At 39.1% G+C, this 16,031-nt stretch overlaps 1 protein-coding gene across 2 annotated transcripts in view; it reads left to right on the top strand.

The window, feature by feature from the left end:
• NDUFAF5 (NADH:ubiquinone oxidoreductase complex assembly factor 5) overlaps window positions 1-15,180 on the top strand; it is a 32,900-nt gene extending 17,720 nt beyond the window's left edge. Inside the window, exons 8-11 of one of the 2 annotated variants that reach the window (XM_065892594.1) lie at window positions 280-340; window positions 14,375-14,458; window positions 14,805-14,887; window positions 15,069-15,180. In XM_065892594.1, coding sequence (XP_065748666.1) covers window positions 280-340; window positions 14,375-14,458; window positions 14,805-14,887; window positions 15,069-15,161 — 321 coding nt within the window. In that variant the 3' untranslated portion in view covers window positions 15,162-15,180. The remainder of the gene's footprint in view (window positions 1-279; window positions 341-14,374; window positions 14,459-14,804; window positions 14,888-15,068) is intronic. The other variant, XM_065892595.1, reaches the window with a different exon arrangement.
• Window positions 15,181-16,031: the final 851 nt, after the last annotated feature.

The raw sequence follows: 16,031 nt of genomic DNA, 5'->3' as shown, positions 1-16,031 counted from the left end.
TGCAGAGTACAGAATAGACTTTATTCTGTGTTAATCCCAAAGAGAGAATTAGAACCAGCTGATGGAGTTATAGAAAGATTACTGTTAGAATGGCAAGCATTTATTCTGCAATTTGAAATCTTTGTAAATCAAGTGTAAGCCAGATGACGTCTGTGAAGAATACTGTAAAGAAGATTCCTGCTTACCATGAGAGATTGGTCTGGGCAATCTCTACAACCTCTTTTCTAATCTGGATTTTTGGTAATGAATGCCAAAGGATTTGTCTTTCTTTTTGAATAGGACACTGATGAAATTCAAGTTAACTATCCTGGAATGTTTGAATTGATGGAAGATTTACAAGGTAAGACACTTTAAAGAATTTTTAGACGCCATATGAGAGTCGTATTTTGAGGGCTGGCTATGGCAAGCACTGGGGCCAAGCACTAGAGATACACTGGGTGAGGAGAAAGCGGACTGTCTTCATGGAGTTTATACTGTAAAATGGGTGAGGCTGACATGAGGCAGCTGCCACAAAGATAAACGTTAAACTAGAATTGTGGTAAGTGCTGTGAAGTAGAGGAACTTAGAGCTGTGACTGCCTGTGAAAGGCTGGCAGGGCTTTCTTTTTTTTTTTTTAACATCTTTATTGGAGTATAATTGCTTTACAGTGTTGTGTTAGTTTCTGCTGTATAACAAAGTGAATCAGCTATACATATACATATATCCCCATATCTCCTCCCTCTTGCGTCTCCCTCCCACCCTCCCTTTCCCATCCCTCTAGGTGGTCACAAAGCACCGAGCTCATCTCCCTGTGCTATGCAGCTGCTTCCCACCAGCCATCCATTCTACAATTGGTAGTGTATATATATGTCCATGACACTCTCTCATCTCGTCCCAGCCCACCCCTCCCCCTTCCTGTGTCCTCAAGCCCACTCTACGTCTGCGTCTTTATTCCTGTCCTGGCAGGACTTTCTTGAAGGAGCATATGAGGGTGGTAGAACACCTCAGTGACTTTCTCTAGCAACACTTGGCAGCTCAGATCCAGGCACAGGTAGAAAGAAAGCAGGTAGTTGTGTTAGTGTAGGATTGGGGGTTGCCAGGGGGTTAGGTGGGATAGGTCCTGGTGTGGGAGAGTCAACAAAGTCCTGTCTGAGGAAGTGATGGTTGTGCCCTAAAAAATGAAATGGGTCACTAGGCAAAGCAGGGAGGAATTGAGTCCCAGCCACGGAGAACAGCATGTGCAAAGGCCCTGTTGCAAGAAAGAATGTGGCAAGAACTGAAAGAAGGGCATTTTGGCCAGAATACAGGGAATAAAAAGAAAAGTTGACTGATTAAATTGGTAGGTAAATGGGAGCCTTGTAACCTTTGTTAAGATTGTTTGTCTTTATCTTAAAAGGCCCCTTGAGGTATTTTAATGGGGGGAGGGGTCGTGATGTCAGATTTTTTTTTTTTTTAATGGATTGGCAGATAAACTAGTAGGAGACTTAACAGCTGGAAAGCTTACTAAGAAATGGTGGTGGTTTGGACTAAGGTGGTGGCAGTGGAGATGGAGAGAAGTGAATGGATTCTGGAGATGTTTACGAGATAATTGTGACAGTTCTTGCTGATGGATTACATATGGGCCGATGAAGGAGAGAGACATTTCAAACATAGCACTGAGTTTCTGGCTCTCCTAGCCAGATAGATGGTGCCCTTCATTGATAGAGAAACAGTAGAAGATAACCAAGTATGGTCAGGGACAGCTCTTGAGTTCACACTTGGGCATGTTGGATTGGAAACGCTTTTGAAATAGCTGAAACAAGATGTCAGGTAGGCAGTTGAGTGTGTGGCTGTGTAGCTCAGAGGAGGCTACTGGCCCAGGTAAACATTGTGAGTCATTTGTGAATAGGTGGTGTTGGAAGCAGTAGAGAGGTCATGGCCTGGGAGAAGCTTTGAGGAGCAGCAAGGACACAAACCCAACCTCCCAACCCCGAAAGAGGCGAGGCTGCCGACTGAGGGGGAGGCTGGAGAATTGGTTTGCTCAAAGGAGAGCCTCAACTTACGTCAGTGAGAATTTATGAGGTCTGATTTTTTATCACACAAATGGCATAGACAGTTTTGATGAATGGGGGAAGCTGAAGGCATCAGAAGTGTGTTCTCTGAAACCCAAACTCTGCTTACCTGGGGGAGTCTTAATCTGGATCCTGAAAAATCGTAAGATGATTTAAAGCAAATGAATTATAAAAATACATACCTCATGTTTGTTTACAGATTTAATAGTTTTTCATAAGCACTGTTGCACTTGCTTCTGTAATAACCCTCTGGTAACTACTTTACCCCTGTCCTACAAGTCAGAAATATTATGCCCAAAGAGAACACTTGCCTATTAGTGGTAGAACTGGGTGCTAAACTCTTGCCTTCTTGACCCCTGTTCTGACACTCTCTTGCCTGACTCTCCTGCTTCTTGTAGCTGCCCATTTGTAACAAAGTCCATTTACCTATCATTCAGCCTCCTCTGAGTACGGCGCTTCTGTCAACTTTATAAGGGGAAAGATGTGTAGTCAAAAACTTACTCTTGTAGTCACACTTTTTTTTTAAATTGGAGTATAGTTGGTTTACAATGTTGTGTTAGTTTCAGGTATACAGCAAAATGAATCAGTTATACATATACATATATCCACTCTTTTTTTAGATTCTTTTCACAAATAGGCCATTACAGAGTATTGAGTAGAGTTCCCTGTGGTATACAGTAGGTCCTTATTATTTTATATATTGTAGTGTGTATATGTCAACCACAATCTCCCAATTTATCCTTCCCCCACCCTTACCCCGTGGTAACCATAAGTTTGTTTTCTACATCTGTAACTCTATTTCTGTTTTGTAGATAAGTTCATTTGTACCCTTTTTTTAGATTCCACATATAAGCCATATTATATTATATTTGTCTTTCTCTGTCTTACTTCACTCAGTATAACAATCTCTAGGGCCATCCATGTTGCTGCAAATGGCATTATTTCATTCTTTTTTATGACTGAGTAGTATTCCATTGTATATATATATATATATATATATATATATATATATATATATCACATCATCTTTATCCATTCCTCTGTTGATGCACATTTAGGTTGCTTCCATGTCCTGACTATTGGAAATAGTGCAGCAGTGAACACTGGGGTGCATGTATCTTTTCGAATTATGGTTTTCTCCAGATACATGCCCAGGAGTGGGATTGCTGGATCATATGGTAGCTCTATTTTTAGTTTTTTAAGGAACCTCCATACTGCTCTCCATAGTGGTTGTACCAACTTACATTTCCCACCAACAGTGTAGTAGTGTTCCCTTTTCTCCACACCCTCTCCAGCATTTATTGTTTGTAGATTTTTTGATCATGGCCATTCTGACCCGTGTGAGATGATACCTCATTGTAGTTTTTGTTTGCATTTCTCTAATAATTAGTGATGTTAAACATATTTTCATGTGCCTTTTTAAAAAATAAATATATTTATTTATTTTGGCTGCATTGGGTTTTTTTTAACATTTTTATTGGAGTAAAATTGCTTTGCAATTGTGTGTTAGTTTCTGCTTTATAACAAAGTGAATCAGTTATACGTATACATATATCCCCATATCTCTTCCCTCTTGCGTCTTCCTCCCTCCCATCCTCCCTATCCCACCCTTCTAGCTGGTCACAAAGCACTGAGCTGATCTCCCTGTGCTATGTGACTGCTTCCCACTAGCTATCTATTTTACATTTGGTAGTGTATATATGTCCATATATACACTACCACTCTCTCACTTTGTCCCAGCTTACCCTTCCCCCTCCCCGTGTCCTCAAGTCCATTTTCTAGTAGGTCTGCGTCTTTATTCCTGTCTTGCCCCTAGGTTCTTCATGACCTTTTTTTTTTTTTTTTTAGATTCCATATATATGTGTTAGCATACAGTATTTAACCATCTGTATGTCTTCTTTGGGGAAATATCTATTTAGATCTTCTGCCCATTTATTTTAAAATTAGTTTATTTATTTTTGGTTGCATTGGGTCTTTGTTGCAGTGTGTGGGCTTTCTCTAGTTGTGGTGAGCGGGGGCTACTCTTCGTTGCATTGCACGGGCTTCTCATTGCAGTGGCTTCTCTTGTTGTGGAGCACGGGCTTTAGGCGCATGGGCTTCAGTAGTTGTGGAACACAGGCTCAGTAGTTGTGGCGCCCAGACTTAGTTGCTCCGTGGCATGTGGGATCTTCCTGGACGAGGGCTCGAACACGTGTCCCCTGCACAGGCGGGCAGGTTCTCAACCACTGCGCCAGCAGGGAAGCCCTTCGGCCCATTTTTTGATTGTGTCGTTTGTTTTTTCAGATATTGAGCTGCATGAACTGTTTATATATTTTTTAGATTAATCCGTTGTCAGCTGCTTCGTTTCCAAATATTTTCTCCCATTCTGAGGGCTGTCTTTTCGTTTTGTTTATGGTTTCCTTCACTGTGCAAAAGATTTTAAGTCACTCTTCACTCATTCTAGTTTAATCAGGGATTGGCAGCCTTAACATGCATGCCCAAGGTGACGGGGGACCAATAATAAATCACACAGCCCCTCCTGAGGTGCACTTGGCTCCTCCTACTGTAATCACAGAGACCCTTCATCCGAAGGCTTGAGAGGTGGTGATAGGCTGATGATTTATCATTCAGACTCTACTGACAAAAATATTTTTCAAATACAGCATTTAGTTTTGTTCTGCTATGTAATAAATGCTGTGTTCATGATTCATTTCAAGAAGGAAAAGAGAAAGAGACTAGAAATTAGACCTATCAGCTGGAAAAAGTTACCACCCATTGATTTAAAAATACAGAATTTATTCTGTTCTAAGTGCAATTCTGTGAGGTTTTCTAATATCCTGATTTTACAGATGAGCAAAATGAAACATTGAGAAGTTGAGTGTCTTGTCCATGGTCACACTTAATCTGGAATTAAGTGATTAAATCCTATACTGCATACTTGATCTCTGTGCATTTTTTTCCACTGAAATTAACATAGATGTTGAGTGAAATGCACTAATCTTAACTGTACAGCTGCTCGTATTTTTAAGTACTATATAAACCACAGACTAGAACATTTCCAGCCCCTAGAAGGTTGCTTCATGCCCCTTTCCAGTTGATAACTCCCCTTCCCTTAAGGGTTTTAATCGCTCATGTGTTTTAAGGAACTGTTGTCTAATATTTACCTTTAAGGGGCTTTGCCAGTGCTTCTCTTATTTTTACTGTAAAGCCTTTTACACAAACCATGTGCTTTAGTCTTTAATGTCTCTTATTCTTTTTTAACAACTTTGAGTATAGTTGCTTTACACTGGTGTGTTAGTTTCTGCTTTATAACAAAGTAAATCAGCTATACATATACGTATATCCCCATATCTCCTCCCTCTTGCATCTCCCTCCCACCCTCCCTTTCCCATCCCTCTAGGTGATCACAAAGCACTGAGCTGATCTCACTGTGCTATGCAGCTGCTTCCCACTAGCTATCTATTTTACATTTGGGAGAGTATGTATGTCCATGCCTCTCTCTCACTTTGTCCCAGATTACCCTTCCCCCTCCCCATATCCTCAAGTCCATTCTCTAGTAGGTCTGCATCTTTATTCCCATCTGGCCCCTAGGTTCTTCTGACGATTTTCTTTTTTTCTTTTTTTTTTTTAGATTCCATATATATGTGTTAGCATACGGTATTTGTTTTTCTCTTTCTGAGTAACTTCACTCTGTATGACAGTCTCTAGGTCCATCCACCTCACTACAAATAACTCAGTTTTGTTCCCTTTTTTTTGGCTGAGTAATATTCCATTGTATATATGTGCCACATCTTTATCCATTCATCTGTTGATGGACACTTAGTTTGCTTCCATGTCCTGGCTATTGTACATAGAGCTGCAGTGAACATTTTGGTACATGACTCTTTTTGAATTACGGTTTTCTCAGGGTATATGCCCAGTAGTGGGATTGCTGGGTCGTATGGTAGTTCTATTTTTAGTTTTTTAAGGAACCTCCATACTGTTCTCCATAGTGGCTGTATCAATTTACATTCCTACCAACAGTACAAAAGGTTTCCCTTTTCTCCACACCCTCTCCAGCATTTATTGTTTGTAGATTTTTTGATGATGGCCATTCTGACCGGTGTGAGATGATATCTCATTGTAGTTTTGATTTGCATTTCTCTAATGATTAGTGATGTTGAGCATTCTTTCATGTGTTTTTGGCAATCTGTATATCTTCTTTGGAGAAATGTCTATTTAGGTCTTCTGCCCATTTTTGGATTGGGTTGTTTGTTTTTTTGATATTTTTTTTTTTTTTTTTTTTTTTTTTTTTTTATGCGTTACGCGGGCCTCTCACTGTCGTGGCCTCTCCCGTTGCGGAGGACAGGCTCCGGACGCGCAGGCTCAGCGGCCATGGCTCACGGGCCCAGCCGCTCCGCGGCACGTGGGATCCTCCCAGACCGGGGCACGAACCCGTGTCCCCTGCATCGGCAGGCGGACTCTCAACCACTGCGCCACCAGGGAAGCCCTGTTTTTTTGATATTGAGCTATATGAGTTGCTTGTATGTTTTGGAGATTAATCCTTTGTCAGTTGCTTCATTTGCAAATATTTTCTCCCATTCTGAGGGCTGTCTTTTCGTCTTGTTTATGGTTTCCTTTGCTGTGCAAAACCTTTTAAGTTCCATTAGGTCCCATTTGTTTATTTTTGTTTTTATTGCCATTTCTCTAGGAGGTGGGTCAAAAAGGATCTTGCTTGTCATAGAGTGTTCTGCCTATGTTTTCCTCTAACAGTCTGATAGTGTCTGGCCTTACATTTAGGTCCTTAATCCATTTTGAGTTAATTTTTGTGTATGGTATTAGGGAGTGTTCTAATTTCATACTTTTACATGTAGCTGTCCAGTTTTCCCAGCACCACTTATTGAACAGGCTGTCTTTTCTCCATTGTATATTCTTGCCTCCTTTATCAAAAATAAGGTGACCATACATGCATGGGTTTATCTCTGGGCTTTCTATCCTGTACCGTTGATCTATATTTCTGTTTTTGTGCCAATACCATACTGTCTTGATTACTGTAGCTTTGTAGTATAGTCTGAAATCCAGGAGCCTGATTCCTCCAGCTGCATTTTTCTTTCTCAAAATTGCTTTGGCTCTTCGTGGTCTTTTGTGTTTCCTTACAAATTGTGAAATTTTTTGTTCTCGTTCTGTGAGAAATGCCATTGGTATTTTGATAGGGATTGCATTGCCTCTGTAGATTGCTTTGGGTAGTAGAGTCATTTTCACAATGTTGATTCTTCCAATCCAGGAACAGGGTATATCTCTACATTTGTTTGTATCATCTTTAATTTCTTTCATCACTGTCTTATAATTTTCTGCATACAGGTCTTTTGTCTCCTTAGGTAGGTTTATTCCTATATATTTCATTCTTTTTGTTGAAATGGTAAATGGGAGTGTTTTCTTAATTTCACTTTCAGATTTTTCATCATCAATGTATAGGAATGCAAGAGATTTCTGTGCATTAATTTTGTATCTTTCTACTTTACCAAATTCATTGATTAGCTCTAGTAGTTTTCTGGTAGCATCTTTGGGATTCTCTATGTAGAGTATCATGTCATCTGCAGAGAGTAACAGCTTTACTTCTTCTTTTCCAATTTGCGTTCCTTTTATTTCTTTTTCTTCTCTGATTGCTGTGGCTAAAACTTCCAAAACTATGTTGAATAAGAGTGGTGACAGTGGGCAACCTTGTTTTGTTACTGATCTTAGTGGAAATCTTTCAGTTTTTCACCATTGAGGACGATGTTGGCTGTGGGTTTGTCATATATGGCCTTTATTATGTTGAGGAAAGTTCCCTCTATGCCTACTTTCTGGAGGGTTTTTATCATAAATGGGTATTGAATTTTGTCAAAAGCTTTCTCTGCATCTATTGAGATGATCATATGGTTTTTATTCTTCAATTTGTTAATATGGTGTATCACGTTGATTGATTTGCGTATATTGAAGAATCCTTGCATTCCTGGGATAAACCCCACTTGATCATAGTGTATGATCCTTTTAATGTGCTGTTGGATTCTTTTTGCTAGTATTTTGTTGAGGATTTTTGCATCTGTGTTCATCAGTGATATTGGCCTGTAGTTTTTTTCTTTGTGACATCTGTGTCTGGTTTTGGTATCAGGGTGATGGTGGCCTCGTAGAATGAGTTTGGGAGTGTTCCTCCCTCTGCTATATTTTGGAAGAGTTTGAGAAGGATAGGTGTTAGCTCTTCTCTAAATGTTTGATAGAATTCGCCTGTGAAGCCATCTGGTCCTGGGCTCTTGTTTGTTGGAAGATTTTTAATCACAGTTTCAATTTCAGTGCTTGTGAGCAGTCTGTTCATATTTTTTATTTCTTCCTGGTTCAGTCTGGGAAGGTTGTGCATTTCTAAGAATTTGTCTATTTCTTCCAGGTTGTCCATGTTATTGGCATATAGTTGCTTGTAGTAATCTCTCATGATCCTTTGTATTTCTGCAGAGTCAGTTGTTACTTCATTTTCATTTCTAATTCTATTGATTTGAGTCTTCTCCCTTTTTTTCTTGATGTTTGGCTAATGGTTTATCAATTTTGTTTATCTTCTCAAAGAACCAGCTTTTACTTTTATTGATCTTTGCTATCGTTTCCTTCATTTCTTTTTCATTTATTTCTGATCTGATCTATATGATTTCTTTCTTTCTGCTAACTTTGGGGTTTTTTTGTTCTTCTTTCTCTAATTGCTTTAGGTGTAAGGTTAGGTTGTTTATTTGAGATGTTTCTTAAGATAGGCTTGTATAGCTATAAACTTACCACTTAGAACTGCTTTTGCTGCATCCAATAGGTTTTGGGTCATCGTGTTTTCATTGTCATTTGTTTCTAGCTATTTTTTGATTTCCTCTGATTTCTTCAGTGATCTCTTGGTTATTTAGTTGTGTATTGTTTAGCCTCCATGTGTCTGTATTTTTAACATATTTTTTCCTGTAATTGATATCTAGTCTCATAGCGTTGTGGTTGGAAAAGTTACTTGATATGATTTCAATTTTCTTAAATTTACCAAGGCTTGATTTGTAACCCAAGATATGATCTGTCCTGGAGAATGTTCCATGAGCACTTGAGAAGAAAGTGTATTCTGTTGTTTTTGGATGGAATGTCCTATTAATATCAATTAAGTCCATCTTGTTTAATGTATCAGCTAAAGCTTGTGTTTCCTTATTTATTTTCATTTTGGATGATCTGTCCATTGGTGAAAGTGGGGTGTTAAAGTGCCCTACTATGATTGTGTTACTGTCTGTTTCCCCTTTTATTGCTGTTAGTATTGGCCTTAATTATTGAGGTGCTCCTGTGTTGGGTGCATAAATACTTACACTTGTTATATCTTCTTCTTGGATTGATCCCTTGATTATTATGTAGTGTCCTTCTTTGTCTGTTGTAGTAGTCTTTATTTTGAAATCTATTTTGTCTGATATGAGAACTGCTACTCCAGCTTTCTTTTGATTTCCATTTGCATGGAATATCTTTTTCCATCCCCTCACTTTCAATCTGTATATTTCCCTAGTTCTGAGGTGGGTCTCTTGTAGACAGCATATATACAGGTCTTGTTTTTGTATCCATTCAGCCAGTCTATGTCTTTTGGTTGGAGCATTTAATCCATTTACACTTAAGGTAATTATCGATATGTATGTTCCTATTACCATTTTCTTAATTGTTTTGGGTTTGTTATTGTAGGTCTTTTCCTTCTCTTGTGTTTCCTGCCTAGAGGAGTTCCTTTAGCATTTGTTGTAAAGCTGGTTTGGTGGTGCTGAATTCTCTTAGCTTTTGCTTGTCTGCAAAGGTTTTAATTTCTCTGTTGAATCTGAATGAGATCCTTGCTGGGTAGAGTAATCTTCGTTGTAGGTTTTTCCCTTTCATCACTTTAAATATGTCCTGCCACTCCCTTCTGGCTTGCAGAGTTTCTGCTGAAAGATCAGCTGTTAACCTTATGGGGATTCCCTTCTATGTTATTTGTTGCTTTTCCCTTGCTGCTTTTAATATTTTTGCTTTGTATTTAATTTTTGATAGTTTGATTCTTATGTGTCTTGGCATGCTTCTCCTGGATTTATCCTGTATGGGACTCTCTGTGCTTCCTGGACTTGATTGACTATTTCCTTTCCCATATTAGGGAAGTTTTCAACTATAATCTCTTCAAATATTTTCTCTGTCCCTTTCTTTTTCTCTTTTTCTTCTGGGACCCCTATAATTCAAATGTTGGTGTGTTTAATGTTTTCCCAGAGGTCTCTGAGACTGTCCTCAATTCTTTTCATTCTTTTTGCTTTATTCTGCTCTGCAGTAGTTATTTCCATTTTTTTATCTTCCAGGTCACTTATCTGTTCTTGTGCCTCAGTTATTCTGCTATTGATTCCTTCTAGAGAATTTTAAATTTCATTTATTGTGTTGTTCATCATTGTTTGCTTGCTCTTTAGTTCTTCTAGTTCCTTGTTAAACGTTTCTTGTATTTTTTCCATTCTTTTTCCAAGATTTTGAATCATCTTTACTGTCATTGCTTTGAATTCTTTTTCAGGTAGACTGCCTATTTCCTCTTCATTTGTTTGGTCTGATGGGTTTTTACCTTCCTCTTTCGTCTGCTGTGTATTTCTCTGTCTTCTCATTTTGCTTAACTTACTGTGTTTGGGGTCTACTTTTCACAGGCTGCAGGTTCGTAATTCCCATTGTTTTTGTGTCTGCCCCAAGTGTCTGAGGTTGGTTCAGTGGGTTGTGTAGGCTTCCTGGTGGAGGGGACTGGTGCCTGTGTTCTGGTGGATGAGGCTGGATCTTGTCTTTCTGGTGGGCAGGACTGTGTCCAGTGGTGTGTTTTGGGGTGCCTGTGACCTTTTTATGATTTTAGGCAGCCTCTCTGCTGATGGGTGAGGTTGTGTTCCTGTCTTGCTAGTTGTTTGGCATAGGGTGTCCACCCTGTAGCTTGCTGGTCATTCAGTGGAGCTGGGTCTTAGCATTGAGACTGAGATCTCTGGGAGAGCTTTTGCCATTTGATATTATGTGGAGCCAATGTCCTGAACTCGTCTCTCCCACCTCAGAGGCACAGGCCTGACACCCGGCCGTAGCACCAAGACCTTGTCAGCCACATGGCTGCTAGTATTGGAGGGTCTCCTGCAGAGGTGGGGGGTGGCTGTGGCTCACCGCAGGGATAAGGACACTGACAGCAGAAGTTCTGGAAAGTACTCCTTGGCATGAGCCCTCCCAGAGTCTCAATGTCTCTTACTCTGAAGAGGATTAGGATGAATTTATCTAAAGATAACTTGTAAAAGTGATATTTAACAAAGTTGATATAAATGTTAACTGGTTGATTTTATATTCATCCACTTACCATTTATTGAGCATGTACCATGTGCCAACCACTGAGCCAGTGTTGGAAATAACAGTTCCTGATCTTAGGGAACTCATGCTCCAGTAGAGAAAGAGACACACAGAGATACGCAGACATATGCTTTTAACTGTAAAGTGAGATAATTCTTTTTATAAGTGCAGGGAGAAACACAGAGAAAAATCCCTAAATCTGCTTAAGGAATCAAGGATGCTTTTGCAGAAGAAGCAGCACCTAAGCTAAAATGAGTTTGCTAGAAGAATGAAGGGGTGGGTGCACCTTTGGGGGGGTTGGGGCCTTGCATTCCAGGCCAAGGAAAAGGCCTGTATAGAATCATGGAGACTCAAGAGGTTACGCTCAGCCTTCACTTTCCTAATTGAGAAACTATACAGTAATTCAGTATTGCTTGAATATGTAGAATGGGAAAATGACGGGAAATGATGCAGGATAGTCCATTAGAGGCTTATCTAGACTTTATCAGGTCAGCCTTGCAGTCTGTTGGGAGAATATTGTGCAGAGGAGGGACAATCAGATTGATGTGTGAGGCAGCTCACCCTCCAGCATCGTTTGTGAGGCATGTTCATGAGGAAGGTAAAACTAGCTAGCATGGTTAACCTCTCTTGTTTTGCATGAGGAGACTGGGCACAGACCGAAATAACTTGCCCAAGGCGATGTGTTTAGTAAGTGGTAGAGCCAGGATTTAAGCCCAGTGTAGCAGCCTGACTCAGATCCTGAAATGTTAGCCAGTCTCCACTGAAAAGGTGAGAGGCAGCTGACGTAGGAAGAAGAGTGGTCGAGGGGTGAATGCAGGAGGGGAGGAGCTTGGGAGACTTCCAGGGGTGCTTCTCTGCAGACTGGAAGTTGGTGTTACCTTCCAGTTGGTTTTTGGCATTTTACATTGTGTTACACTTTTTTCTTGATGGTTGTGGTGTTTCTCATTTAAGCTGCTATTATTATTAATTCACAGAAAAAAGTCCAGAATGTTGACCTAATTTTACAGAACAAGTTGTGTATCAGCCGATGAATGCATGAAAAGTTTTGGAGGCTTTCACAGTAGTTTTAAGGTAAGTTCAGTTGTTATTTTTTTAGACAGTACTCAGTATTGTTCCTAGTAAACCATAATAAATTAGACTTTTTTAAATAAGCAGTTGAACTTAACCTTAAAAATACTGTGAGAGTCTTTAACAGCTACCTGCTTCCCAGATTTTTCTGTTTATCCCAAAGCCCAGAGCTGGTCCGAAGTCCCAGATGTGTTTCCCAGGTGATCTCCAGTAAAGGTCCTCCATGATGCATTATGAAGTTTTATCATTCCATTCTGAAGATGATAAAACTGAGTCTAATAGAGGTTAAGTGACTTTGCCCCAGGTTATGTAAAGGCCAGAACTTGGATTATGATCCCAAAGTCTAGCCTCTGTGTGCTACATCACACTGCTTCCCCAAGGAGAAGGGAGGTTCTCATGTGAGGGAAGGGTGGGCTTCCCTAGCAGCAGAGTTACTGTGCTATACAGTAGTGCTCTGGAGTTTCTGTATCAGAAAGAGCATTGTGCCTAATAGTCTTAATTAGTATATCCTAATACCAGTTATTTAGAAGGCATTTTAGAATTTCTAGTGCATTAACTATTTCCATTAAAAAAATTAGGCCTGTTTTCCACTGGTGTTGACTCTGTCTAATGTGTAAGTCATGCCAATGGGGAGTTAAGCAGGAATGAAAGCGCCACAGCCATTATCAGCAATAAACCCTTCCAGTACAAGTTCCAGTTGACCTTCAGTCTCTTGATTCAGTTGATACTCATGATGTGGGAGAATGTTTTTAAATTGGATTATGTAATGGGTCTAAAATGTTAGCACTGGAAGCCTGTAGAGATCATCTAGCCTGGCCAACTTGAGGACCCAGAGAGATGGAACTAAGGTCATGTAGCTACTTCATGACCACAAGAATAAGATCCACTCTCTTCTTCATGGTGATTCATCTACTAGTTTGTATGTCTTTTGTTCTTCATGAATTAGGGCTCTTATACTCACATGATATGGGACATTGCTTTTAGTTTCAGAGCTTCATTATTTTAGGGAATAATAGGAACCTTTTGGGATTGGAGAGAAGATTAACTTATTCCAGCTAATTTGCTGATTGTTTTAATAAGCCCATTGAAAAATTGGGAGGTTATTATTTTTAAACTACTAAAGGATACCAACATTGGGAAGTTTATTGGTATCTTTATTGAAAAACAACTAAGAAACCGATTTTTGATCATGTAGCATATAGAGAATAAATGTAAAGGATTTTTACTTTTGAAATTCTTTTAATTTTGCAAACTAGTTTAAAATGTGGTCTTTCAAAGTAATTTTGTTTGACTATGCATTAAAAAATATTAAATATATAACATTAATTTTTAGTGAACAATAGACTGACATTAATCCTAGCTTTTAGCTGTCAATTTGAAGGAAAGAAATCTAAAAATAAATGTTAAAACATTAAGAAAAGTGCCCCTGAAGAGAATGTACAAAATTGTTTCCTAATCTGGGATCAGTAAAATGTTATAAAATCTGAAAACACATTGTAGTTTTGGTACTACCTAATGAGTCTTCAAGCCCTCTTCCAAGCTTCACATTCATACTTACATTTACGGCTTACTTAGAAGGAGTGAGATGTTGTACCAATGTCCTTTCCTCCTCAAAGAGCAGCTAAAAGGGGCATAAAAATGTGGCATCATTAGAAAGGCCCTTGCCAACGCCTGATGACTCACCTGGAGGGCCAGTCGCCTTGCTTTTGCCCAACTGGCCTACCACAGCCCATTGCTGCCAAGGAAAGCCTACTTATAGGGTTTGCCTCCTGAAATTTGACTTAATACCCAGAAGCTTCAAGTAGTTTTGCTTTAGAGTAACTAGCTATGATCTGAGAGCAAAATGAGATTATTTAGGTTATCTTATGTGACTGTTAGAGAAGGGGGACAATGGGTATACCATTGGGTGAGATAAGATAAAATCTGTGATGTTGAGCTGCTCAGGGTATTTGCTGTATTATCTCAAACTGCCTGTATTTTAGGGATGGGTGAGAGTAACTGTGCTTGGAATAGAAAAGCCCTCCTGCACCGAGACACAATGCTGGCGGCTGCAGCAGTGTACAGAGGTAAGGGAGCTGACCGTTCTTCCCAGCCAGGCCCCACTGACCAACTTGTGCCCTGTCATCTTTATCCCCTAAAATTACGTTTTCCTTTCCTGTTAGGGCACCATCAGATTTCTTGTCCTTCCTTTCAAAATGCAGATCCTGTGGCTACGTATCCTTTTTCCCAGCAGCCCTTACTATTTCCTTACTGTCAGCTTCTCGGTGTGGAGGATTTTTCACAAGAGGCATTCTCAGAATCCCATGAGTATTCTAATATTCATTTCTCTTTGGAAGACATGACTTTCATTGAGCAGATTTATTTTTCCTACTTGCATTTTTTTCAGACTCTAACCATGATTTGTCTTTATAGAAATGTACGGAAATGAGGACGGTTCTGTACCTGCCACCTATCAGATCTATTACATGATAGGATGGAAATATCATGATTCACAGGTAATATTACTAAGACAGATCAATTTTTTTCTTAGTGGGTTCATGTTTCCATTTACTAATTATTGTTTGTTTATTTAGGGTGGTTTGTTTTTTTTTAAATATAAGACAGCATTAAGAGGGTTAATTAGGGCTATGATATTTATCAGTTTCTAATATCTTTAATCTTTATCATTATTTTCAGGCGAGACCAGCTAAAAGAGGTTCGGCAACTGTGTCATTTGGAGAGCTAGGAAAAATAAATGATCTTATGTCCCAGGGGAAAAAATCACAATAAATATTTTATTCAATGTTAACATAGTCCAGACTTTTCATCAGTGATGGGTCTTTCACGTCTAAAATTACTGCATTTTGAAACAAGAAGCAATATATAAGCTATTTACTGTCAGACTTTTCTAATAATTAGAATAGCCTAATATTCTTCTATATTTAGTAACAATTTCAGTTTCACATGTTTTCTGTTTTCATATGGATACTGTTATCCAGTAATTTGAGTGCCTTATTTACAAAGTCAGCCCAAAAGCAAGAAGATATTTCTATGAAAAATCCACAAATATATTAACATACATAAATCCCTAACTTGTTGGAAAAACATTACCCATGCTGACATTTTGTACCTTTTTCTCCTTCTGATCTTGTGTTATTTCTGTGAGAGGACATTAGCTGTGGAGATGAGGAGAGTGACAAGTTGGTAGATTCTTTCGTGTTCTGGCTCATTTAGAATAAAAATGTAGTCTTTTATAACAACTATTCTAAGATACTTAAGCCAGAATTATTTGTGATACTGTCTTCTTTGCTCTGTTCCTCTGTGAAGAGGAACAGAGGATTATGAACCTCTCTAGAGCTCTTAAGTAGTTTTGTACTTTGGAAGAGTGTTTACCTTTACTGAATCCTTCCTCACCTTTTTTTTTTTTTTAAACCATCAGAATTATAATCTTATTTCTTTCTCACCACCATGATCTAGGTGAGACCCCTATCATTTTATATACTACCTTAGTTAAGAGGAGAACATTTTAAAGAATTACAGAGGCAAAATTACATGTAAAGTATCTGCACAGCGATGAAGAGTGCTGTTTGCTTGATTTTCCTTTGTTGTTTGAGGTCTTTGGCAATATTATTCTAATCCAGGTCCACTGTCCCGTCGTCA

Source organism: Phocoena phocoena, chromosome 15 (genome assembly GCF_963924675.1).
Source record: "Phocoena phocoena chromosome 15, mPhoPho1.1, whole genome shotgun sequence".
NCBI classification, from domain to species: Eukaryota; Metazoa; Chordata; class Mammalia; order Artiodactyla; family Phocoenidae; genus Phocoena; species Phocoena phocoena.
Note: the sequence above shows the minus strand (reverse complement) of the source record. Positions and strands in the feature narration are given on the sequence as shown.